This window comes from Equus caballus, chromosome 6 (genome assembly GCF_041296265.1).
Source record: "Equus caballus isolate H_3958 breed thoroughbred chromosome 6, TB-T2T, whole genome shotgun sequence".
Classification (NCBI taxonomy): Eukaryota; Metazoa; Chordata; class Mammalia; order Perissodactyla; family Equidae; genus Equus; species Equus caballus.
In genome coordinates, this window is record NC_091689.1 from 84,293,530 (window position 1) to 84,318,879 (window position 25,350).

The 25,350-nt window shown below is 55.4% G+C and overlaps 1 protein-coding gene and 1 long non-coding RNA gene across 3 annotated transcripts; one reads left to right on the forward strand and one right to left on the reverse strand.

The window, feature by feature from the left end:
* The first annotated feature begins 3 nt into the window (after nucleotides 1–3).
* LOC106783325 (uncharacterized) lies at nucleotides 4–6,463 on the forward strand. The gene is made up of 4 exons (XR_001381042.3): nucleotides 4–266; nucleotides 528–730; nucleotides 3,255–3,374; nucleotides 5,743–6,463. It is a non-coding gene; the product is annotated as an uncharacterized lncRNA (long non-coding RNA).
* Nucleotides 3,612–24,736, reverse strand: ITGA5 (integrin subunit alpha 5). 2 transcript variants are annotated; one of them, XR_011440121.1, is made up of 30 exons: nucleotides 24,065–24,579; nucleotides 17,724–17,854; nucleotides 16,247–16,359; nucleotides 16,010–16,130; nucleotides 15,751–15,812; nucleotides 15,615–15,660; nucleotides 15,228–15,353; nucleotides 14,976–15,020; nucleotides 14,800–14,843; nucleotides 12,988–13,044; nucleotides 12,753–12,805; nucleotides 12,231–12,439; nucleotides 11,510–11,701; nucleotides 11,242–11,287; nucleotides 10,970–11,071; nucleotides 10,717–10,772; nucleotides 10,459–10,613; nucleotides 10,023–10,160; nucleotides 9,826–9,893; nucleotides 9,300–9,450; nucleotides 9,123–9,215; nucleotides 8,901–8,980; nucleotides 8,714–8,794; nucleotides 8,498–8,603; nucleotides 7,300–8,089; nucleotides 6,989–7,075; nucleotides 6,765–6,878; nucleotides 6,059–6,160; nucleotides 5,364–5,486; nucleotides 3,612–4,717 (listed from the first exon to the last, which is right to left on the reverse strand). XR_011440121.1 is itself a non-coding variant. In XM_001504571.7 (30 exons), exons 1-30 carry the CDS (start codon nucleotides 24,442–24,444, stop codon nucleotides 4,634–4,636), a joined length of 3,318 nt encoding a protein of 1,105 aa, XP_001504621.6. In that variant the 5' UTR covers nucleotides 24,445–24,736; the 3' UTR covers nucleotides 3,612–4,633. The 2 variants fall into 2 exon arrangements, 1 of the variants encoding a protein (XP_001504621.6); XM_001504571.7 differs by having other exon boundaries at nucleotides 7,937–8,089; nucleotides 24,065–24,736.
* Nucleotides 24,737–25,350: the final 614 nt, after the last annotated feature.

Here is a 25,350-nt window from a genome sequence, read left to right on the forward strand (position 1 = left end):
GGCGGAGCGGGGGCGGAGCCCGCAGCAGGTGAAGCCGGGAGGAGGGGGTCCCGGGCGCCCAGGGCTCCAGGAGGGGGCGGCCTGGCGGCTCCTCGCCCCCTCCCGCTTTCTCTTCTACTTGTTGCCCCTGGGTCGCCTGGATTTACGGAGTCACTGCAGCCAGGGCTGGGAGAACAAGACATCTAGAAGACGGTGTGAGGTGTTAGAGGAAGCTGGAAATTAAAATGCCTGGGTTCCGGAGAAGGGCTGAGTCTGAGGGTGGAAAGGTCTGGTCATGGGCCCACATAGGGTGGGGGATGTCTGAGTACTCTGGGGAGGATGGGGCCTGGCTTGAGAGGGACACCTGGGTCCTCTCTAGAGTGATGGGCTGGGCTTGGGGGTGGGGGTGAGGTGGGGGTAGAGAATGTTTAGGGCCTAGTTGTTTCTCTGATTTTGGAGCAGGATGCCTGGGGGCTGGGCCTGAGAGATGAAACGTGGGTTTGAAGATGGATCCCAAGTTGATCTCTGGCTGGGGTCCAAATGCCCAGGTCCTTAGGGAAGGTCTGAGTGAAGAGATTGCAATCAATGGACCCAAAGAGGTGGGAATACAAGCTTGCAACTGAGATCAGTATGGCGAGCAGAAGATGACAGAAGATCCAGAACTGAGGCTCACCCTTGCAGAGATGGCCTGGATTAGGGTGGGGAAGGGAGCGTCTATCCAGGGCCTGAACCCACGGCATTCCCCACTAAGGTGAGCTTGGATTGAAGAGGATTGGTGGGGGTGTTTGGTGAGGTGGAGGGGAGGATGGAGGATGGGACAGAATATACGGGCTGAGGAGAATGTCAGGGGGTGTGGGGTGTGGGACATATTCTAAGGACCAACCGGGGGCTTGGCTGGAGGTGGGCAACTGGGACCCCAGAATGAGGCTGGCGTCTCTGAGTCTGTGAGGTGTCTGGGGAAGGTGCAGCTGCTGCGGCCTGGACCTGTCTGTACCTGCCCCAAGAGGGAGGGCGGCAGAAAGACTTCCCAGAATGCCAAGCAGCCAGCTTCAGGCCAACCCCAGCCAGAGGGGAAGGAGGTATGACTGGGAACTAGAGCACTTGGGATTTAGGGAGGGTGGAGGCAGGGAGGAAGAGGTGAGTGGAAGGGTGGCTGGACTAGAGCCGAGAAACAGTTTAGGAAGGGGACTGGGGACTGGCATTCCTGGCTTCTGCAGGGAAGTTGGGACTAGATGGCTAACTAAGCTACAGGAAATTCAAGTTCCTGTTTCTGGACCTCAACAGTCTCTTGCCCTCACCCCACTGATTTGGGTTGAAGAAAAGATCTGTTTTTGCACCTGTCAAGATGCTCCAGCTCAAGGGCAAGAGAATGCTGGGGGTGCCAAAGCCTTGGTCTTGTTCTGATCTAGAGGCCCAGAGAACTCAGGGGACTGTGGCCTTGATGCTCAAGTCTGGCCTTGGGGAAGAAGGTGAGGTCTCTGAGCCCATCAGAGGACATCTTCTTGTTCCAGATCTGACCTATCACTACACCATTCAACCCTAGTACCACAAAACCTGCTTCTCCCCAGACTCTGTTTCCACCCCCCCACATACACTCCTCCTTGCCTCTGCCCATTCTTTCTCCTTCTGGGTGGACTCCGAGAACAAACAGGAGTCAGCATCAGGAGTGGCTGATCAGTTAGAGACCCCTTTGTCTTCAGCCTTGTCCACTCTCCCACACTGCCCTCAGAGGCTCTGAGTTAGGGAGGTCTCAGAAGAGGGGTTGCTTAGCCTACCAAGGGGAGGCAGCTGGCTGGAGGGCGGGGTGACCTTGCAGGCAGCTGGGCTGGGGCAGTGTGCGGGGCGAATTCATTATTGATGAGCCCTGCACCCTAGGCTACTAATGAGCCCAGGCCGGCTGCTCTAATTGATGTCAAGAAATTTGAGACCCCCAGATCAGCTTCCCGCCTGCCAGCTGCCTCTCCTGAGCCCCCTCCTCCTCCCTGCACCCCCAGCTGCTCTGCTCCCTTCCCAGGGCCTCCTATTCCTCTCCACCGACACAGACAAGGAGAAGGCTCAGGCCTTCTAGCCCCCATCCTCCTGTCCCTCTGGATGATCCAAGTCTCAAGATGGGAGGTGGCAGACTCGCTCTGGAGGCGGGGGAGATTTGGGAGGGCAAACAGACCAGAGCCTGAGAATTATGGCTCAGGGACAGAGAGCCTGGTGCTAGATTACCTCTGCGGCATTTCTGAACCCAAGGAATTCCTTTCTTATATTGTGCATCCTTGGGAGAGACCTTGTCACACTTGAGACTCAGAGGGACAGGCACTACACAGACACACCCATAACACCAGCCAATGTGCACAGCCCACTTCCCCTCCTTGTTTCCTCCTCACAATAGTGTAAGAAATCTCAGACCTGACCCCTGGAGTTTGACAGATGCCACTCTCGCCCCTCCCCCAATTCTCCCTGGAGAATTCCCAGTGCCTTGTTAGGCCACGGCTGCCAGCCTTGGAAATACTGGGTGGCTCACTGCCTCCTCAGGGCTCGTCCTCCCCATTGTCCCTCGTCATTTATGGGTTCTGGACAGAAGTTCCTGAGGTACAGAATTATCAAGAAGTCACAGACTGGAGTGCAGAGCAGGCTTGGTCTCCCAGGAGAGATATTTTGAGGTGATGCAGGTACTGCTAGGCAGGAGCCAAAGTTAATAAGAATAGCCCTGGTGATGGAGAAGGGTGAAGCGGAACTCATACCCTCCCTTCCCAAAATTCCCATAAATTTGTGGCTATGCTGCCCTCTGGTGGCTGAATTCTGGTCTAGCATGACATGGACTCTGCCTCCAACAAACCCATTAGAATTTCAGCCCTTGTCTGCTTCCTCTTGGGGTACATTAGGACAGGCCTTGAGGAGACAGAGGACCTTGAGGGGCCCCCTTACTTTGATTTCTATTCAAAGATATGAACCCCATGGCATGTGGGTTAAGCAAGACATGGGCTTTCACAGTCAGACTAGGGTGAATGTGACTCTGCTAAGGCACTCACGGAGTGACCTCGGGCAAGTTACATAACCTCTCTGGACCTCAATTTCCCCTTGCGTAAATGGGGCTAACTCTGTACCTACCACACAGGATTATTGGTAGAAATTAACTGAGATAAGGTGTGTAAAATATTTAACACCCCTTCTACCCACCAGCATACAATATACAATAAAAACAAAACAAAACAAAAACCTAACTGGCTTCCTTCTGACTTAGTTCTGTGGCCTTCTGCTCAACCCATTTCCTTATTCTGATTTAGGGGAGCCCCGAGGAGTCTTCTGGACCATCTTCCCCCACCTTCAACCTGAACATTCCCCTGTGTCTTCCTCCCTAGTCCTCAAACCCAAAGAGAAGAGATTCCTGCCCTTCTCTCCTGGAGGTGAGACCAGATCTGTGGGGCTGGGGGATGACAGGAGTCAAGCCCTCCTTTCTCCCCTCCCATCATCTCTTCCACCTAGGAGAAGGGAACCCAAAAACTAGTTCCACAGTTCCTGGGGGGTCACACTTCTGGCTCCCAGCGGAAAGAAGCTGCGAGAAACACAGGCATTTCCTACCCACCAAGCTGTCTGGTTCCAGGGTGGGTTTGGAAAGAGTGAGGTAGCACACAGATTCCAGCTCTGGTCAGTGGGGGCACCGGGCCGGGTTTTATTGCACTTGCAACAGAGTTTAAATAAGTCCCGGGGGTCCGGAGCCGAGGGGAGGGGAGGGGAGGGTTGGGCAGGAAGAGGAGGGGCAGCATCAGTGCAGCTGGTAGGCAGAGCCCAAATCCTGCAGGCCCAGGAGGTGGGCTCCCCTTTCTCTGGGGGACTGGGAGGGCCTGCATCTGGCTAGGCTGAGGTTCCAGATCTGTTGCCATCATGGCCCCTTCATGGTCCTGGGCAATTCTTGACTTCTCCCGAGTCAGAGGTGGATTGGGCCTCCAGGCCCAGGTCTGGAGCAGGCTCAAATGTAGTCCTGGATCTGCCCGGTTAGGTTACTAACGTCTGAGTCTGGGTCCCAGATCAACCCCAGGCCCCAGGTTCGATCCGGCCCCATTACAGTTCTGATTCCCCTTGGAGCTGGTTCTGGGCCAGCGCTGATCTTTGTGTGGGATCTGTCCTGAGCTGGGCCTGGGGCACCATCCACGGTTAGTGTTTCTTGTTGGCCCTCCAGGGTGGGGGCTGTCCAGAGCTGCCAGGTCTTACTCCCCAGGTTCCAGGTTCTTAGCTGGGGGCTTCTTGTGGATCTCCGGCAAGGCTGGGGACAGATTTTTGCAGGCTGGAGCTGGACAGGAAGTCCAGAGAACGTCTGGCCCAGAGAACTGGGACTGGACTCCCCAGTTCTGGTTCCAAGTTGTTTTCAGGAAACTCTCTCCAAAATGCAAAGGCTGCAGGGAGGCTGGGGCCTCTGTCCCTGGATCTGGGTTCCCCCATCCATGAGGAGGTCATGTGTAAACAAGGGTCCTTCACAGTGCATGGGGGGAGGAGATCCCCAGCTCCTCACCTCCCGGCTCTGGCCCTTCAAGTATGTCTCTGGGCTGGGGAGAGGAGCTTCTCCCTGGCCCTCAGCACCTTCAGAAAGCGCCCAGCCCCTCCCTGTCAGTAGACTGAAGGTGGGGGGACAGGGCCTTCAGGATTGGGAGTTTGGGATCGGGAGGAGTCAGGCATCAGAGGTGGCTGGAGGCTTGAGCTGAGCTTTTTCCATGGCGGTGCCGTATGGGAGGGAGCGTTTGAAGAATCCGAGCTAAAGGGGGGAGAAGGAGGGAGAGTTGAGACACTCTGGCTCCCATTTCTCCCCAGACCTTATCCCAAGAGGGAATGAAGAGGATCCTAGTGCTTCCAATCGCCCCATCTTGCAAAAGTGGCCTAAATTCAGGCTGTTAAGACTACCTCTCCAAGAGGTCCAGTGGGCCAGGAGGACTAAAGCTGGGGGTGCTTTGGTATAAGGGGGCCTTTCATTAGTGCCATCAAAATGCCCCAGTTAAGCCAGGGATGGCACATAGGTTTGAACTCAAGTTCCAACTCTGATTGCCTAGTAGTGGCTGCCTCTTGAGAAGAATTCTGAGGCCACTTCTACAGTTAGTGATGGCTGCCGGTTTTTGGAGGAAATGACAGCACAAATGCCACATATTTGCCACCTGTGAGTAACATTAATTTTGCAAGTATAGGCAAACTTATTAGCTTGCCTCAAGAGACTCTTTCTAAGCTAGAGGCTGTAGAATGAAGGGAAAGATCCTATAGGTAGGGTCAGAATGGGATGCATGTGGCCAGGGCAGAGGTGGGGGCATGTGGCTAGAGAATTGGTCTGGAGGTAGATGCTTGGGACTGTGCTGGGTCAAGGGCAGAACCTGATGAGAGGGTGAGCAAGTCACGGTTAGGATGTGGCTGACCTTGTAGAGGATGTAGATGAGCAGACCTAGGAGCAAGAGGCCAATGAGGATGGCTAGGATAATGATCCACAGTGGGACGCCATGGCTGCCTTCTGCCTTGGTCCACTGCACGGCTGTGGCCACCTAGGGAGCAAGTCAGGAGAGGTCACTGAAAAGCCATTAGTTCTTCCCAAACTACACTTGGCCCCAACTTTCCATCAGACCTAGACCCACCTCTCACTTCCCATCTTGGGCTAACAGAATTCTGAACTTCAAAATTTAGATTCCTAAAATGTGCATCATTGTCTTGACTTTGGGCCTTCACAACTGCCAATTCCCTCTCCCCAGAGAATATTCCTTTCCTGACTGGTTAGCCTGGTAGTTCCTATTTATTCTTCAGGTCTCGGCTTAAACATCACTGCTTCCAGGAAGCCCTTCCTGACTCTGCAAGACTGTGTTCAAGTGTCCCTATGATGTGTTCCTGTAAACATCCTGGCACTTGTCGCACTGTGTTCCCATTGCCCACTCGACGTGAACTCCAGGCATGAAGGTACCCTGTCCATCTTGTTTATCATCATATCCCCAGGACCTAGCACAGTGCCTGGCACATAGTAGATGCTCAAAAAATATTTGTTACAATAACAAGGCCAGCCTCCCCCGTGCTCAGCTGTGTCCCAGCCCTAGCGCCAGGCCAGCCCTCTGAGCCCTGGACTCACCTGAAGTTCCTTCCGGGGAAGCTGCCGAGGCAGGATTCGGTAGGGCATCTTCAGGGCTTCGTACACGGCTTCACACTGCAGGCTAAATGGCTGGTGCTCTCGCTGTGGGTGGGGGAAAGGTGTTCAGGGCAGCCCCTCTTGGGACCTAGGGGACACAGGGCTCCCCACGGTCTGGCTCAGGTTATAATCTTTCCCTTTTTCAGACTCATTCTCTCCTGAATCTCTGTGTTCCTTATGTGAGATAATAAATGTGTAATTGAATAGTTACAACTAAATAATGTATAATTAGATGACTGTATGTTCAATAAAACATTTTTTTTTGAATCATTAATGTGGGTTGGTTGGGCACCCAGGACAGTGCCTGGCCCATGATATGTGGTCAATAAATGACTGCTCTTTACTATTCCTCCGTCTGCTTGCCTCTCCGCTACGCATTCATCTTCCATCTCTGTTTTTCTATCATCCTCTGCACGCTGGTATGCAGTTTTCCCTCCTCCGAACGGGCCAGGAAAGAGAAGCGGTCACCCCCAGCCTGGCCACTAGGTGGCGCCAAGGACACACAGAGCTGCCTGAACAACGGCGAGGAGGGGAGCAGGAGGGCCTGGGTCCCACTTGCCCAGGAAGGTGGCTGGGGCAGTGGGGAAAGGGAGGGACGGCCCAGGCAGGCCAGAAGGTGGGGGGTAGGGGCCGAGGTAAAGCTCCTCACCTGCAGGAAGGTCTTGGCCCAGACGCGGAAATGCAGTTGCAGACTCAGGCTCTCCTGCCGGTGGAGGGGCCCGAGCTCACAGCGCAGCCGGAAACACTCCGCCTCCGGGCATTTCTGGGAAGAAAGAGGAGGCCTGAACCCGGAATTCTGCCCTTCTGGTGGCTCTGAGAACCCAAACGGGTCCTCAACGGTTGGGCCCAGCCCTCATTCCCAGGAGGGCTTACCAGGATCTGAGGCCCTGAGGAGGCAGGGCTGCGGCCTGGAGCTTCCCGTCTTTGTAGTTGGTGGCTCTGGGAACCCTCGGGATCCAACTGGAAGAGGAAAGAGACCGTTAGCTGCCTCTCCCACCTCGTTGCAGCGTCTAAGCTGGCCAGCACCTGGCTCCAGAGCAGCTTCAACCTGATGTTTTTATCCATCCAGCTGACCACCTCCTATGGCAAAGCGCCAGGCTCAGTGTTGAAAGACAGAAACAAACAAGAGTTGGTCCTTGGAGTTTATTAGGAGGAGATGTGTAAATAAATAATGAGGTCCTTGCCTTTTAGGGCCTTTGCACCGGCTGTTCCCTCTGCTTGGAATGCTCTTCCCCGAGTCTTCACAAGCAGGTTCATTCTTGTCTGTCAGGCCTCAGTTCAACTCAGTTCAGCTCCTCAAGAGCTGTTCCCTGAGAACTCAGTCTCCAGTCCCGGCCCTGCCCCCGGCATGTTAGCACTGTCGTCACTTTTCCACACTTGCTAATCTCCCTCTCTTTTTAATTTTTATCATCTATTACCCACCACTAAAACGGAAGCTCCACGAGAGTGGGACCTTGCTAGTTTTGTTTGGTGCAATATTTCCTGAGCCTATAACAGTATTCAGTGCAGATGCTCACTTAATTAAATGTTAATAAGTAAACGAATTTTAAAACAGGCATTGGGGCCCAGGGGAAGAGGTCTGAAGAAGACTTCCCAGAGGACGTGGCGCTGAGCGGGGCCCTAGGAGTCTGCTAGGGCAAGAAGTAAGAGTCTTCTTCCCTCCCAGGGCCTCGAGGTGTCTGTGGGCCTTCTGACCCCCTTCCAGTGGCCTAAGTCCCATCTTCAGGCACATGCTCATTGGCTCTTCCAGGCCCCCAGCAGCCTTCTCCAACCTCTCAGGCTTGGTTCCCCCCACCCCGGGTCAGTCTCCAGGCCCCTCACCTCCAGGCCTTGTGGGTTGGGGGGGTGACTGGTGGTGCAGTTGCTGAGTCCTGTAATCCTGGTCACGTAGAGGAGCTGCTGACCTTCCAGAGCCTGGGGACAGCTGAGCTCCAGCACGCCCCGGCTAATGGAGCTGGGGCCCAGGTTGATGAGCTGAGGAGGGAAGAGCACAATCAAAATGAGAAGGAAGAGAATGATTCTGCCCTGCGAGACCCTGGGTCATTGTGGCCCACACACCCTGCTGGGAGTCGCCTACCTCAGGAGTGAAGGACTCAATTGGCAGAGGTGAAATCCTTTCCAGCCAACGCTCTAGGAGGCAGCTCCAGCCTTCCTTTCCAAGTCACTCAACTGACCTGTCTCTCGTCTGGCCGTCCCTCACACTGACCCTGCCGGCCTTTACCTGTCACTCCCCACTCCTCCTCGCTTCCTCTCAGGCCCTTCCTCTGGTCCCAGCCATCTGTCACTCACACTCACTCCTCCTTCTCTGTCACTCATTCTGGCCCTGCTTGTCCACTCCCCTCACCTGCCAGGACGGCCCTCCCTGCCTCTATCCTTCCTCACCTCATAAACATGGTGGACAGCAGGGCCCACATCCGCCTCCTCCTGAGGCTGGTCTCGCGGGTGCCAGTCGCTCACCGGGAATAGCACTGCCTCAGGCTTGGAGACACTGAGGAGGAGGGGGGTTTAGAGGACAGTGGGACCCCAGGACCCCGTATGCATCCTTTGCTTAAGTCCGTCTCCCCTCCCAGAAAGGCCCCATTTTGCCCAGGCACTGACCCGTTAAGGGAGACCTGGGCCTGAGCCTCTACTGAGAGCCGGAAGGACACCACGTCGCTTTGCGAGTTGTTGAGATTCTTGCTGTGGGATGGAGGAGAGACTGAGGCCGTGCTGGAGCCGGCGAGCATTCCCCAGCGTCAGGCCCCGCCCCCACCTCCGCCGCAGCCTGGGCCCACCCACTCCCTACCTGAGGATCTGGAAGTCGAACTGGATGGTTTTCTTCGTGTCCCGGAGATGAGGGACTGTGAACCGAAGGCCACCCCAGAGCTGTGGAACAGGGAGGGAGGACGGGGGGCTGTTGGATTGGGCATCTGCCTCACGCCACTTCCAGCCCTCCTTCCCTCTCCCCCAGCTCCGCTCTGGCCGGCTGGCCATTGTCCTCTCAGCCCTCTCTCCCACCCAGACTTACACTGGCGCCTGCCTTCATGGGGTTGCCCAGGTCACACACCAGCAGGCGGCTCTGGTTCACAGCAAAGTAGTCACAGCTCAGGCTGGAGAAGTTCTGCAGGTGGGTGGGTGCAGGTAAGGTTTTGGTGGGTCCTCGGCAGGGTCTCCTCCCAAGCCCCGCCTGGGAATCCCCTCTTACCCCTGGGTGTCTGACGAGTCCTGAGTACTCAGCTTCTGGAGGGGCCGTGACACGTAGCTCTGCCTCGTAGGCACCACCCTCACCCACATTCTGGGCGTGGAAAGTTAGGTTCAGAGAGTTCTTGTCTCCCAGGTACACGTGGTTCTGCTCCCTGGAGGGGGCACACAGGGTAAGGGACAGTGGGGAATTAATCCCCAAACCAGGACAATGGGCCATAATAATGATAATCATATAATAATAATAGACACCATTTACTGAGTTCCAACTCTGTTTTACTAGGCTAGATGCTGTATGTAGATTATTTCATTGAATCCTTCCAAAAGCCTAGAGAAACAGATGTTATTATTCTCTCTATGCAGACAAAGAAGCTGAAGCTCAGAGAAGTTGAGTAACTTCCCGAGTTCACACAGCTGGCTAGTATGTCTCTATTCTACTTTTTCAGTACCAGGTGCTTCCAAGCTCCACGTGTCCTGCTATGAGACCTTGGCATCTGGACTCCCCCAGCTTGATGTCAGCCTTCACTTACCCAAACACTTCCAGCTGCAGGTCTGGCACACAGATGTTGTCTTCTCCACAGTCCAGCAAGATCTGAGCCTGGGGAGCAGGGCAGCCTTGAGAGGGGAGTTTAGATCCCCTTGCAGGCTGTAGGCCCTCTGCTCCAGGGCCCTGTCCCTGGTGCGTGGGCCCCTCCTCTCAGGTCCCGCCTCCTCGCCCTCTCCTCACCTTGTCCTCTATGCGGCTCTTGCTCTGGTAGTGTAAGACTGGCTGGAGGCCGTGGCTGTCCACAGGGGCTTGAGGGTCCAGGGAGAAGTTGAGGGCGATGTGAATTGGGGAGAGTTTATCTCGGAACTCTGACTCATTCTAGGGGCAGGGGAGAGGGATCAGATCAGGGGACCCTGGGGACTTGGTGGCCCTGTTCCTCAGCCTCTCACATCTCCCTTTGTCTGCTCAGGGCCCTCAAGAATCCAGATGTCCAACCTAAACCATTCTTATTGCTTCAGAGGCCCTGGCAGCCTGGTTCCCAGCTCCTTCGACAGAAGTTCTCCCAAAGTCCCAAGTCCTTCCCTGGAATCTCCCAATCTCTTTCCATCAGGAGGGGCCCCCAGTTCTGTGTGGCCACCCTTCCCAGGTCAGCCCATAGCCCACGCTCAGGCCATACCCGGAGATAGATCTTCATCTCCCGGCAGTCCTCCCGAGCCCCGTTCTCAATGAGCAGGGTCTGGGTCAGGGCTGCCTGTCGGGAGGCCAGGAACAGTGCCCGCCGGACTCCCCCCTTCTGCTTCTGCCAGTCCAACTGGAGCTCCACGGTGAAGCCTGCAGCCGGGGATGTATGTTAAGGAGAATCTGCCTCTTGCTCTTCCTCTATTCAGAGAGAAGGGAGGTACTCCTCCATCCCCTGTACCAGTGCCTCACTCACCAATAGAGTCAGGAACATGTTTTCCAGAAGCATTGAGGCAGAAGCTGAGGTTGATGCTGGAGGAAAACCAAGATGAAAGCTGGTATATCCAAGTGGAACAGGCACCCTATCTTCTACCTACCTCCCGGAGAGTCCCAGACTAGGACAACCCCATTGGTCCCCTTCCTAAGACAGGCCTGGTCTCCCTGCCCACCCCAGGCACAGACTGATGTATCCAGACTCGGTCCCTCCAATGTGCTGGGCTCCAGCTCACCAGGCCACAGGGTTCCCCTCCAAGCTGCAGCTACGCTCCTCCGGGTTGAACATAGCAGGGAAGATGGTGAGGGAGGCACTGGCAGACACGATGGGGCGACCCCTGTCAAGAGTGGGTGTGGGTAAATAGAGCTAAGACTCTGGAACGTGGGCACAGGAAGCTGATGCCCAAACCCTGGATCCCAGGGGCCTTTGTACACTTTCCCAACCTCAGCCCTATTGAAAAGTTCCCCAGTTCCCACTTCTCCCAGGCTGCCCCTCAGGAGTTCATACCTGTACACTACAGCCTTGTCCACACCAAAGGACCCCACAATCAGATCTGTAACAAGTCAAGAAACTACCCCTTAGAGCAAGCCCCAAATCAGGGTCCTTCTGTCTCAACCCTCTGTTTTCATTGCTGGAGGCTGAAGTGGGGGAACAGTGCCACCTGGTGACATTAGCTTAGACCTGCACCCAGGAGCTTAGGAAAGGTGCACAAGAGGGAGTAGGGGTCTGTGACCAGGGACTTCTAGGGGTGAAAGGGGCCTCGGGCGCAACTCACCAGGGTATCCGTTGCCATCCAGGTCTCGGCCTCCTCGTAGGGCAGAACCAAAGAAGTCCGGGCTGTGGCCAGCTGCCCACAGGGGCAGCAGAACCTGGGAAGGCTTAGAGCCCAGCCCCTTTGGCCCCCCAGGGAATACAAACACCACTCCCTGCTGGGTCTCCCCACCAAAGGGAGCTCCAATGGCTACATCTGCAAGACACACAACACAGGCAGTCAACAGGCCAGGAATCCAGGAGTCCAAATCTCTACCACCAGCCCCCAGGACCCTATTTTTTTCATTTGTCATTCCCATATTCTAATCTCTTCAAGCCCCAAAACCTAGACATTGGGATTAAAGTCTACATACCTCCTTAGGAAGTCACTGAGGGTCTGGGTATCTTAGTTGACAGGCACCCTGCCCCCCCCCCCACCATTTTTTTAAGATTGGCACCTGAGCTAACAACTATTGCCAATCTTTTTTTTTCCCCCTACTTTTTTCTCTCCAAATCCCCCCAGCACATAGTTGTAGGTCCTTCTAGTTGTGGCATGTGGGATGCCACCTCAGCATGGCCTAATGAGCTGTGCCATGTCCGCACCCAGGATCTGAACCAGTGAAACCCTGGGCCACAGAAGCGGAGTATGTGAACTTAACCACTCTGCCACGGGGCCGGCCCCTCCCAATCCCCTCTGACTCAGGCCCCCGACTCCTCCGCAACTTCAGTCCATCCATGATACTTACCATTGTAGCCATCCTGGTCCAGGTCCCCCAAGGGGGTCAAGGAGCTGCCAAATCGGCCAAACTCATCATGCCCAGTGAGGGTGAGGGTGGGTGTGGGCTCCATGCCAGCTGGGTGCTGCAGGTAGACATAGACCCTGCCTACCTCCTGAGGCCGCCCGTCAGCTGTCCGCTCCATCAGCAGGGGTGCCCCCACCAGCAAGTCATCCAGCCTGGGGTAGGGGAAAACCCAGGCATCTTGAGACCTTGTCTTGCCCCTCCCTTCCCCAATCCTAGTGCCAGGAAATCCCAGGCATCTTGGATTGCAGGCTGCCTCCCACCCAGGTGAGAAGACCTGAGGTCTCCTGGTCCTCAGCTCTCAGCTCTCTCCTTGTCCCTGAGCCAAGGACTCAGGGGACATGCAGGCAGGAGTGAGGATAAGGCAGAGAGAGAGCCCAGAGAAAAACTTTCCTTGCATTTTTCCATCCCCCTCCTTCCCTCCTGGATCTGGGAAGGGCATCGTGGTGCCTCCTTCCCACTACTCACCCGTCCCCATTGACGTCCGTGGCAGCCACTGCATAGCCAAAGTAGGAGGCCATCTGGGGAGGACAGAGGGGCAGCTCTGTGTCAGAACCAGGGGGCCAATAAGCAGGATCAACAGGGGCTGTCTGGGGAGGTCAGGTACTCCAGGGAGCCTGAGAAGTCGGGCTGAGCTTATTGAGTCAGGGTTGGGGTTTGGTTGGCAGAGGGCTAAGCTGGGTTTGGGGGGGGCTGTCCTCACCTGTTCCCCTGAGAAGTTGTAGAGGGATCGGATGTCTGAGCCATTAAGGATGGTGACCTGGGGATGAGGAGACATGCTCATTGGTCCTGGACTCCCAGACCATCCCATGGATGGAGGGCAGATGGGCACAGGATACCCAGGGGCAGGCATTCCTTGGAGACACAGACCACTTGTCCTTTAATTCCCTCCTGAGCTTTGCCCTCACATTCCCATCTCTATGCTGGGTAGCTCCATCCTACGGCTTCTTCACTATTTCTCTCCAGATCACTTATCAACTGCTGACAGATTTCATATTTATCTGTCTGTCATCCATCTCTACCCACTAGAATGGAAGAGCAATGGAGGCAGGAGCTTGGTTTTGTCCTTTGTTTTCTCCCCAGAGCCTACAGTAATGCTTGGAGAGCAAGAGACACTCAATAATTATTAGCCGAATTACTGAATACACGCTGAGGCCTCAGCCACCCTTCATCCTCCAGCCCTTCCAAACCAAACACTGATGTCTCCTCTCTAGTCCTCCTTAGCGGCTGGCCCCGCCAGTCCTGCCACTCCTTGCTGTCTCCCTGCTTCTCGCTGCTGTTGCTCTGGTGGGAGCCCTCTCCCAGGCCTGCTGGACAGCCCCTGGCCGCCTTCCGGCCTGGCTCTGCCTTCCTCATCACACCCTTCCTCCATGGCAGCAGACGAATCGATCGTCCCAGAGTGCATGTAGCAGGGCCCCCTTGGCTTGGAAACCCGCAGTGGTTCCCTGTAGCCACTGCCTGAAGTCTCCAGCTCTCGGCCATCCTGCGAGGCCCTGGAGAATCTGGCCCCAACCTTCTGGTTCTGCTCAGCTTTTCCTTATTCTCCCCACCCTCAACCAGCTCACATGTCTGCTACACTGGCCTGACTTTTGTTCCTTTTCTTTCATGCCTTTTTTCATGCTCCTGCCTAGGGTACCCTCTCGCCTCATCTCCCCTGATCCTTCATAGAAACTTCTCTGATCCATCCCTGCCCTAGAAAGGAGGTTTTCCTATCCCTAAACTGCTATCTCATCTTAACCACTTTTCTGAAATTTATTGTAGTGCAGAAAGAATGCTGGCTTTGGAATAAGGCAGATCTTGTTTTAAATTTCTATCCAGCCATTTACTAACTGGGTGATCTTAAACAACTGCCTTGGTCTCTTAGAGCCTCAGCTTTCTCACATGTAAAATGTGAATGGTAATATCTAGCCCAAAAGTTTGTTGTGAAGAATAGAAATCACGAGTGGACAGTGCCTGACACATTGAGGGGCTCATGAATAGCAGTTCGGCCTTAGATTATAATTGTATGTGCATCTTATCTTACATCCTTGATTAGAGGCACCTTATGAGATGGGGTATGATGTCTTATTCATCTGCTTATCTCTTACCTTGCCTTAATATATGTTAATTGACCAAACTCCTAGGGCATTCTTATCTGTCTCCCTTGAAAGCACTTGTCATGGTCTAATAATAACAGCTCCCAGTTGTACAGAGCTGAACAGTTCACTAAGTGCTTTCACGTGCATTATCTCATTGCCCCTCACAAGAGCCTTGTGAGGTCAGACCTATTATTATCCCATTATACAGAGAAGAATGAGGCTCAGGGGGTGAAGCAGGCTCAAGGTTTTTAGGGAATGAAGTGGGAGAGGAATCAATAACAGAAGTTCCCATCCAGAGTGAGTGTCAGAAATTGAACCCAGGTCTGACTCCAGAGCCCAGGCTCTGACCCACTTTTGAACCCTCACAAACTGCCAGGCGTGGGTCTTGTGATTAGCCGGGGGAGAGGGGAGGGAAGGAAGGTCAGGCTGGGTCTTACATAACCGTAGGTGAGGTTCCCTTTGGGCACGCCTGCAACAAAGTCTGTGAAGAGAAGAGAAAGTTGTGGGCTGGAGGCAGGCAGAGGGGAGTGGGACAGAAATGCTGTGTCTGGTTCCTGTGGCCCTAGGTCTCCACCTGCCCCCACCCTTGGCCCCAGCCTGAGGATACACTCACCTTCTGTGTCGTCGCCACTGAATTCACCCACAGCCACAGAGTATCCTGGGGGACAGGGTGGGTAGACATTAGTATTCCTACTTTGAGGACCCCTCTGCCCTGGCCCACCCTTCAATCCCTCCCCCCAATACTGGGCCTTCATAGTCAGCCTGCACATGACAAGTATGGCAGAGAGGTGGGGGTGCGGGGCTCGGCAAGGACAGGCGTGCCTGAGATTCCCCTTGCTGTTCCAGACCCTCTTTGCTGGCTCACCCAGGTAGCTGTCATCATAGATGGAACTAGCCTGGCGAGTCTGCAGCTGCCCCTGAACCAGGTTGATCAGGTACTCAGGGTAATAGGATTCTGCAATCTGCTCCTGGGTGGCAGACAGGATCTGACCTGGGGAAGGAGATGAGGAGGGGATGGATGGAAGAGGAGGTACGGGGAGGGGGCACTGGGGGCTGATGGGGTAGGATTTTAGAAGTCTGGTCCAAGGAAGGGAAGCTTATGGAGCGTGGTGGAAGAGGACATGGAAGTCTCAAGAAAAGGAAAGGGGAATTGGGACAGGGACAGAGAAGGCAAGGGTGACGATTTCAGGCTGGGAGCGGGGATGAGAGGCCGCATGCCAGGGGACTAAGGGACAGCAGAGGAAGGACTTACCTTGCCAGAAATAGCTCCCTGGCCCACCTAGGACCACACGCCCAGTCTGTGGGGGAAAGGAGGTGAGTTGACATCTGGTCCTGATCCCCCTGTGTCCCTCACCCACAGCCACTTCCCTCCCAGATTGCCCTCTCACCTTGGTGAACTCGGCACTGAAGCCCCCTTGGCAGTAACCCTGTCCTGCTGCCCAGCTGAAATCTGTGAGGGGAGAAGGTGCTGAGAAGGAGCCTGTACAGATGGACCCCACAGGAAAGAAGAGAGAGCTTGGGGAAGGAGGTGGGAGAGGGAACCAGAGAAAGAACCTCCCTGGACCAGATGAGGAACATAAAAGCTGGGGGATGGGGGTGGGGACTCAGAGAGAGCAGATACAGGGCACACGCCCCCTCTTGCCCTACCTGAGCGGCAAGGTGCGTACTCCAGAATTCGGGTGAAGTTGTCTGTGGAGAGGTAGCAGGTGCCTACGGGGTCGCTCAGCGGCTCCTTTTCTGTGCGCCAGCTGTAGAGTGGAGCACAGGCCTGGGAGGGCCCGGGAGGAGGGTGCTTCAGGTTGAGTGCAATAGGGCCCCTCCTCCCTCCCTCAGGCCTGTGCCCATCCCCTAGCCACGACACCACCGAGCCTGCTGGCCCCTCACCAAGATGGAGGAGCCGTGGGCTCGAACTGTTGCCCCGAACCATTGCAAGGACTTGTATTCCACAGGCTCCTCTCCCTCTGGGCTGGAAAGGGAGGAGTCCAGGATCCGAGAACCTTGGGGAAGTAAGAAAGGGGAGTCGTGCCAGGCCCTGGGCAGCTGACCCTAGAGCGGTGCCCACCCTCAGCCTCGGGGCACCCAAGCACTTGCAAGGCCCAAGCCCCTGTGACTCACTGGGAGGGGGAGTGGCGAAGCGTCTTTAAAGTATGCTTTGTGTAGCCGGACTTACCCCTCCCCTACATACACACACATGCACACATGCATGCACACATGTGCACACACACAGAACTTGGGTTTTTAGAGTTGCCTTCCCCTGGTCCCCTGCCTCCTCACTTGGCTGGGACAAGGATGCTTGTGAGGAGGTGGAGGCAGGAGGGCGGCGGCGAGGAATGGCTGTTTCCCAAGAGGGTAGTCCTCTGGCTGCACTTCTTGGTCTGTACCTGCGCCTGCGTCTCTAACAGCATCTTGTTCCATCTTTCTTGACCTTTCTCACATCCCTGAATACCTGTCCCCTTATGTATCTCTCTCTCTGTACATCTGTCTGTCTGTCTCTTTCCAAGCCCTATCTCTGCCCTCTGTAGAACAGCCTTCTTTATTCCTCTGATTCTCATTTGTCTTTCAGGTTTTTAAAAAAACCAGTCTGTTTCATGATTTTCCCCCCAATGCTCCATCTTTTTCTGCTCTCCTCTCTTTGTCCCTTCACCCCAGTCTTGATCTCTGGAGCCAGATTGCTTGAGTGCACGTCCTTGCTCCACCATTTACTAGCTGTGTGACCTTGGACAAATTACTTAACCTGTTTCCTCACCTATAAAATGAGGATAATAATACCTCCTACAGTTGTTGAAAGGATTAAGTGAGATAATATATGTAAAGTGCTTTCAGCAGTGCCTGGCACAGAGCGAGTGCTCTGGAAGTGTCAGCTGTTATTATTGTTTATCTCTTGTCTCCATCTGTCTCCCTCCCCTCCATCTCTGCACTGACTCCAGACCTTGAGCTCCTTGAGGGTGGTGGCTTCATCATGTTTCAGTCCCCTGTAGCACCAGCACAAGGCCTGGCATGCACTTAGTCAGTGCTTAGTTAAATGAATCAAATAGTCTGTGTGACTCTCCCTGTCTTTGTCTGTGTTACTGCCCTGGCCTCCCTGAGTTGTGGGTGATTCAGGGGAAATGAGAGCCACATGTTTCTGAATCATGCCCGCCCTCCTTGGGCTGGGCTGGACTGGGAACGTGGTGTGAGTGCCACGGGAGCTGCTGCTCCGCTGCACGGCGCTGGAGCACCAGAGCACCAGTGTGCTGGGAGGGCACGTGGCCATGCGGCTGGGCAGGCTCCACTCCTCTCCAGGCACCACCTGGGCCCACCCCCAAGCCACAGTCCCCCTCCAGGCCCTCCCTGAACTTCCCCCACCTAGCAAGGGGGTTACCTTTGCTGTCAAATTCAATGGGGGTGCACGGCGCGGGGCTGGCGCCCCAGGGACAGAGGTAGACCTCGCCGCCTTGCAGCACTCCCGGCTGGCTGGTGTTAGCCTTGGGTGCTCCCACAAGCACGCTGACCCTGTGGAGGGGAAAGGAGAGGCAGTTCAGGGTGGCTCCTAGCTCTTTTCCAGTCTCCCAAGGGAGGAAGGACCCAGGCCTCTGGGCCAGGGGCTGGCTGGGGGTGGGGTAGATGCCCCCTTGCGTTGTATTTATATCTCAGAAGATGCCACAGATGCCAGAGGCACAGGCTGGAGTCAGGCGGTCCCCATGTGCCGCTGTCACTAACACAGCCCCTCCCCTCCTCCCCTCACCCTTTCTCCTCTCCTACCTTCCCATTATTAAAGAGAGGAGGAGCTAGAGTCAGTTCTGGTAAGGGGACAGGAGCCAGAGGGCCTGGATCCTAGCTTCTTCTATGGACCTATGGACCTGCCAAGATCAGATGCGCAGGCTCTGGAACCCCAGGGTCCTCTCACCTAGCCTGTACTCTCTGGTCCCAAGCCAAAGCCCTTCTTGGGCCAAGACTCAGGCGACCGGCTGCCTGGCTGCCGAGCCCTGGGGCGTGTAGGGGGAAAATGTGAGTCTTGGAAATCAGGCAGTAGGAGTAGAGAGAGGAGCTGGGAGGATGGTGAAAACAGCTTGTCCCCTAGGCCCAGGCCTGCCTCCCCATCCTGGCTGGGTCTGTCTCAGCCCCTGAATCCCTTTCCCACACACCATCCCTAGGGGTCTGAACTCAAATTCTGCTCTACTGTGATATTAGTTCCGGACATGGTGCTTCTATTCCCCCTGAGATGAGGAGGCAAAGGTTGCCTTTGCTGGGGGTCCTATATAATGGGGTGGTCATAGTTAAGGTCCTGGGCAATCTTCCTGCCTTCGGCTCTATCTCTACCGTTCCTAGGTCCCTTGCCTCCAAGGCCTCTGTGCAGCTGTCAGCCCTCTTGGCTTTCTCCTCCAGGGTCTCCCATGAGGACTGTATCCGGCAGTGTGGGCAGCTGGACCCAGCCCCTGGGCCAGTAGATCTGGCCCCTGCCAGCCTTGACCTCTGCTCTCCTCCATATCTGCCTCTGGCATGCTTCCCAATCTCTCTGTCCCTCTGCCCGTTTGACTACTTGCTCTCTTGGTTTTGGTTTTGGGTCCTCTCTCTGTCTTGATCTCAGATCTTGGGCTTCTCCATCTCTATGGGTTTCTGGCCCCTTTCAGTTTTCAACATTCCCAATACCACCCCTTCCCTGATATTTGGATACCTACCTCAGCCTGTCTCACCAGGCAAGAGTCCCAAGTCGGGGATTATGGTAGAGGTCACAAAAGCTTGGGTGTCTTCCAAGAAGACCAGGTAGGGGATGGGTGAGAGGTTTGGGGTCCAAAAGGAATAGGGGATGGGAACACAAGGCAGCAGGGCCAAGGGGCTGAAATAGAGAGTGAGGAGTGGTTTAGGAGGGCCAGAGGGTAAGAATGGAGGAGGGAGAAGGCAGGGTCCAGAAGAACAGGAGGGGGCCAGAGACTGAGAGTTCCTGGAGTGATGGGGGGTGGGGTGCCAGCCTGGTTACCCTGGGGACAGGAAATGTTTACTGCCTGTGGCTTCCTGTCTGTTTCTAACCTCTCACTTCTCCGTTTGTCTCCCACCCGCCGGGCCCCACCCCTCTCACTCAGGCCTCACATCCAGTTGGGGGGTGGGCACTAGCTATTCCGAAGGCACAGTGACCTGGTCAGTTGTCAGGCCCAGTAGCTGAGGCTAGTGGTAGGGAGCGGTTGCATTGCTCCAGGGCTGGGTGAGGAGAGAGGGGTGCAACGCTCCCTTAGCAGGGGCTGCCCCAGAGAACAGCTGTGGTGCAGTAGGCCGTGAACAGAGCCCTGGACCAGGAGTCAGGAGTTCTGGGTCAGGCACTAGTTCAGTGTAGCCTTGGGCAATACCCTTCCCCTCTTTCTCTGAGTGAAGAGGTTGAACAGGTTATCTCAGAGTCTCCTGGAGCTCTGATACTCTATTTCTAGGAGAGTACAGGGCTGCAGCCAAGGGATCCCTCTCCCCTCCCAATTTTTCCAACACCCTCTGCTCTTGGGGAATAGTTGAGCCTGAGTGCTCCTGGGATGGCCTAAGGAAGAAGGTTGGAGTTTGGTAGGGGTGGAAGGTGAGAGAGAGGCCTTACAAAGCTTGTAAAGTCCACAAGCTCATGGGCCAGTGCCATATGCATTGTGGCTGTGTGAAGTTTCAGGAGATCTGGCATGCAGGCAAGGGACACAGACCCAGACCCAGACCTGTCCCCCACTGCCCACGGCCTATACCTGAGTGTTCAGTGGCCCTTCCATCCCAGCTCCCCTAAGTCAGTCCAATAAACGGTGCCCTCTCCCATGTACCAAGTGAGGCACCTGGTGTCAGGGATGGCCTGTCACATAGTTTATCCTTCTTCTTCCACTCCTGGTTCCTGCTTCCTAAATCCTGCAGCAGTTGGGCCTCGTAGGGATCCAAGAAGGTAACAATGGAGGGTTCTTGGGCTATTTTCAATATTTCAGAAAGCCTAACGGAAATCATGCATTCACCTGATAAGACGGTCTGGGCTAATTAAAACCTCGAGTGTATTTTCTTTTGGCTGGAATTATATCAGCTCATGTGAGAGCCTCGTTATCGCATACTGGTCAGAAGCTCTGATTGGCAGCTATAGATGTCTTGTTCTAACTTCCAGTTGACAAAAAATGGGAAAAAGGAATTAATTATTCCTTACTAAATGCAGTTGGGCAGATAAGCTCTTCCAAAATATCGAGTCCAAGGAGGAAATAACTGCTGTAATTTATTTTGAAGTTTAGATCCCTGAAGTTCTGGGGTTGGTTCTTGGAGACCTGGGCTGCCACAACTGGCAGGCGCAGCCGAGAGAGCATCCACTGGTTTGCAGACTTCCCTGCAGACGCCTCAGGGCTGCCACGTGGAGTAAGCGGAGGCTAGTTTGGCCCTCACATTTTTAGAGTCTTCTGTTAGAGCAACTTCTTTTCTCTGTTTTATATAGAATGCCCTGGTAAGATAGCATTTGAATTTAAACAAAAATAATGAAAAAATGTTAATAAAAAAATTGCTCACCTAGTCCCATGTCTTCATTTTACAGATAGGAAAACTAAGTCCCAGAGAAGTTATGGAACATGTCCAAGGTCACTCAGAATCCTTTCCAACATAAGAACCAGAAACCAGGGATTCTGATTCCTCGGCCAGCGTTCTGGTCTACCCTGTTGCCAATTTATCCCCTCCTCTCCTCTCCATTGTCTCCCCAGCCAGGCTTCTGATTAACCCAGCTCCTGTTCAATACATGTTACTGTTTGACTCTGCTGGCCTGACAAGGTCTGGGGTGGAGAGTAGCAAGTGGACCAGGGCCCAGCCCCTGTAGGTCTTACAGCAGCCTTGGCCAGGCCAGAGGAGGACACCGAGTTTTGGGTCTCCCAGTGTATTCTCAAGAGATATGCCTGGCTGGTTGGGGAGGAAGAGCTGCCTCCACTTGTGGCAGCACCGGAAGAAGATAAGGAGCTGGGCTGAGGCTGGTCCTCCTTTCAAGCTCCTGTCCTGGACCAACTCACGTCCCCTCTCCAAGCCTTGGATTCTCTACCCAGCAAATGACAGGGTTGCCCTTGAATGGTCCCTAAACCGACTTCTAGTTCTCGACTTCAGTGACTCCTGAAGCTTCAGTGTATATACACATAAAACGAGGGCAATAATGCTTCCTCTACCTAATGCAAGGGTTTTTGTAATGATCCAATGGAAAAACTGATATAAAAGTGCTAAGGAAAGTGAGGGACTATTATTACTATCGCTGCTATAAGCAAAAACTAAAAGCAAGAAATGGGGGAAAACCTAGACAAAGAACCAGGTGGCATCCAGGGAGGAGAGAACTAGAAACAGAAATCAACTCCTTCATGAAAACCAGGCCTCCCATGTATTGATCACCCCCTGTGGACCAGGTGCCTTTTGTATATACTGTCTCATTTAGTCCTCAGAATAGCCTCAGAAGTTAGGTGTCTGATTTTCATGAGAACACCAGGCTCCCAGAGCGTAAGTAACTGGCCCCAGGTCACACAAAGAACAAGTCGGGGGCCAGGACACACACCCAGCTCTGCCTGACTTAAAGGTTGGCCCCTTCCTACCATGTAACCTCTTGTGCTCACCCTGCCCTGTGATGCTCTTTCGGGGTCCACCGTGAGAGGTGATGCAGGGAGACCAAGAACACCGAGGCCCTCCCTCTCCAGTGATGGCCCCAGGTGAGGGGCTATGTTTGTCCCCTGCAGGGAGCTGGGGTTGAAGGCCCAGCTGTGGGAGGATGGGGGTCACTGGGGAGGTAGAATGTTCAGAGTCCTGCTCTAAGAGTGTATTGTAAAGAGAAAATGAGAGGGGAGGAGTGCAAGCTGGACACCTGGGTTCTCTTGGGAGGAGAGATGAGCAGAGGGGGAGGGGAAGGGACGAGAATGCTGGGTCCTGTTTTAGAAGAGGGCTTTAGGGGCTGAAGGACCAGGCCAGGGGCCAGCAGACACCTAGGGAACTGGGAGTGTGTGAAAGTCCAGATGTTTTAGAGGAGTGTCCTAAAAGGGAGACGACACTCTTGCTGGGTGGGGCTAGGGTAAGAGGAAGGTTAAGAGCCGGCTAACTGGATACCCTGATGTGGGGGAGGATCCCATCCGCTCCCTCCTTCCCTCTACTCCATTTGGGTTGTGGTAAGCAGTTTGAAGGGGCCTGGGGGAGGCCAGGCCTGGCAGAGGCTTCAGGCCAGGGTGATGCAATGGGGTTTGGGCAAGAGGCCAGGGGGGTGGGGTGGGGGTTGGGTGGGGACCTTGAAAAGCCCAGAACCAACAGCTGGGACCTAACCATCTTTCTTTTTCCCCATCCTCAGTCCTCTAGACAAAGGACAAATTTGCTCCCCCTCCCCAATTGAATTAGCTAGATTAATCCTTCTTCTCCAAAAATTAGAGAAAACGAGTACAGACCAGTTAACTATATCATGTGTAAAAACTGCTCACCTCTGACAGAGGTCCCATCAAACCCTGAGATACTAGGGGTTGGAGTGGGGGTGGTGCTGGGGAGCAGCGGGAAGCTCAGAGCCCAGAGCCGTCGGGGAAAGAGGATTACCCCAGTGATTGTGGAGGATCAGGAATCTGGCATCTGGGAGTCCCTGTTCCAGGCAGGAGCAGCTACCTTCCTCTCACTTCCCAACCCCCCACCTTTAAACAAACACCCTTGTTCTAATGTTGCCTCAGCTCTAACTCCAGTTCCCCCAAAGCCTGTGGGCTCCCTATTTTCCAGGCACTGAGGCTCCAGTCTGCTTGTCACCCTGCTGAGCTGGGAATGAGGATCCTCCTTTGAGACGTTCCCAGTCTCTGCTGTCTGTGTTCTGCTGCTCTCGGGCCCAGAGAGCCCGCGTCTCCCCAGCTTCCGACCCCAGCCCCAGAAGTTCCAGTCTCCTTTCAGCTCCAGCCGACAAGCTACAGGAAATAAGCTTTTCTCTTCCTCCCAAGAGCTAGAGGAAGAGGGAAACCGCCCACCCCCCTTCACGCGCGCGCACACACACCCCTCCCGACACATCCGAGCACCCGCCCTTGGCTGAACCCGCCCCCAGCCCCTGCGCCCCCGGGCCAGGGTCCCGGGACAATCCCTAGGTTCCCGGATCCCCTTGTCTGAACAGAGATGGGGGTGGAGGGAAGAGTAGGAGACGGAGCAGAAAGCAGAGGGAGCCGCCGTCCCCTTCCCGGGTCTTTCCCGGTCTGAGTTGAGGGGGGAGGGGAGGATGAGGCAGGCCCCCATGTAACCTCCGGACCCCCCCCAGTCTCTGACTCCTCTCTTACTACACACAGCTCATTCTGCTTCGACCCGTTCTCTCTCCACACAATGGCCCTCTGGGGTCCCCAGGTCCCCCGGCACTCCAAAACGCCCTTCCCGGCCTCCGCGCCCCCTCTCCCGCCCCCATCCGCCGCGGGTCCCGGCAGCTCACTGATCTCAGCCAGAGATCCTCCGCTCTCCATTCACGCGCCCTCCTCTCCACTGGCCCCGAGACCCCTGCCCAGACTTCTCCAGCTTTCAGCTTCGAGTCCTCTCCCCACCCCACACGTCTCCCCACGGATCTATCTCAAACTCCAGGCCCCCCTCCACGCCGGCCACTGTCCCCTCCCTACTCCAGCGCGGGCCCCCAGCTCTGGCGTGGGCCCCCAACTCCAGCCCTGGTCCTTCCAAACTCCGCCTCCCAAACTCAAGCCTTGGTCCCCTCCAGACTCCAGCCGCGCCCCCGTCTCCAGGCGCCCCCACTTCCCGCCGCCAACCCTCTTCACTCACCCGTCTGTCCCCGGCCGGTAAAACTCCACTGAGAAGCCGAAGAAGGAGCCCGGGGGCCCAGAGAGCACTGCTGGGGCCTCCGCGTCTAAGTTGAAGCCCCCGACCCTGGGTGGCGGCGGCAGCAGCAGCAACAGCAGCAGCGGCAGCAGCAGCGGCAGCAGCGGGGGTCGGCGCCGGGGGCCCCAGCGCAGCTGCACCGCGTGGAGAGGGGACCCTGGCGTCCGGCTCCCCATAGCGCCCGCTCTTCCCTGTCCTGGGGCCACCGACCCGGAGCCGCTTCCTAAACCTCCCAGAGGCGAATGACTCAACGCGGGGAGGAGTTTGCCAAACTCCCGGCTGAGCCCTCCCCCCGCCTGCAGGGGGGGCGGGCGGGGGGGCATTCCTGGGTCCTAGGAACGCTGAGCCCTCGCCCCCCACCCCGAAGGGGCGTGGGGGGGGCCCGCACCTCTCCACTCCCCTCTCCCCAGCCCCAGCTGGAGGCCGGTTGTCTGGACTGGGTCAGACTGGACGGGTTTGGGCTCTTCCCCCTCCTTCTCTCTGCTTCCCCCTCCTTCCTCCCCCCTCCTTTCCAGATGTACAACGTAAACGCTCGGAAAAGGAGTCGGAAAAAGGGAGCGGAGAATTTCCTAATGAGGAAAGGAATCACCTCTGGAGGGCGGAGGGAGTCTGTATACGTGTGTGGGGTCTTCCTCACTTCTTCAGGGAGGAGACTTTGGGGTCTAAAGAGGCAGGAGACACCTCTGGCATCTGGCCAACTGGGATTCCCCCTTGCCTTCCGGTGCCACCGGGTGCCTGGGTTCCGGCCAGCTGGATTTGGGACTCAGGAGTTGAGGTACAGAGAACTCAGTTAGCCTGATCTGATGGAGCGCCTACATGGGCTCCTCGAGTCCCACTGCCCTCACCCAAGCTGCTAGAATCGAAAACCCTGGAGTCTGGGGTCTCTCACCAGGAGGATTCTGCTCCAGGCCACCCCCTTCTTGGTTGTAGGATATGGAAACCTCTGCCGAGTCCCTTTCTGGAATCTGGCAATTGACCAGGAACGTGGGGGTGGTGGGGAGGGGGTGTTTTGGCCCCTCAGTGTCTTCTTGATCAAACTGGTTGGATTCCTACAAACCTGGAGAATTATAGGGTGAGGTGGGGAGGGGGTGGTGGTGGTGTCTTGCAAAGGGGCCAGCCTTTAGCTTCTATTTTGTGTAGGTTCTGGGAGCTGGAACCCAGGACCCCATTCTCCCTAGATCCCCTGTGGAAGTAGAGGAAGGGACTCTAGCCAGGGAAGGCAGTGACCC

Excerpts from the sequence above, each read along its gene's own strand:
- ITGA5 (XM_001504571.7), bottom strand. The coding sequence starts at position 24,444 with ATGCCCCCCCGCCCGCCCCCCCTGCAGGCGGGGGGAGGGCTCAGCCGG. Across the intron at positions 12,440-12,752 it reads ACGGACGTCAATGGGGACGG|GCTGGATGACTTGCTGGTGG; the intron begins GTGAGTAGTGGG and ends CCCCTACCCCAG. Across the intron at positions 8,795-8,900 it reads TTCGACTTCCAGATCCTCAG|CAAGAATCTCAACAACTCGC; the intron begins GTAGGGAGTGGG and ends TCCATCCCACAG.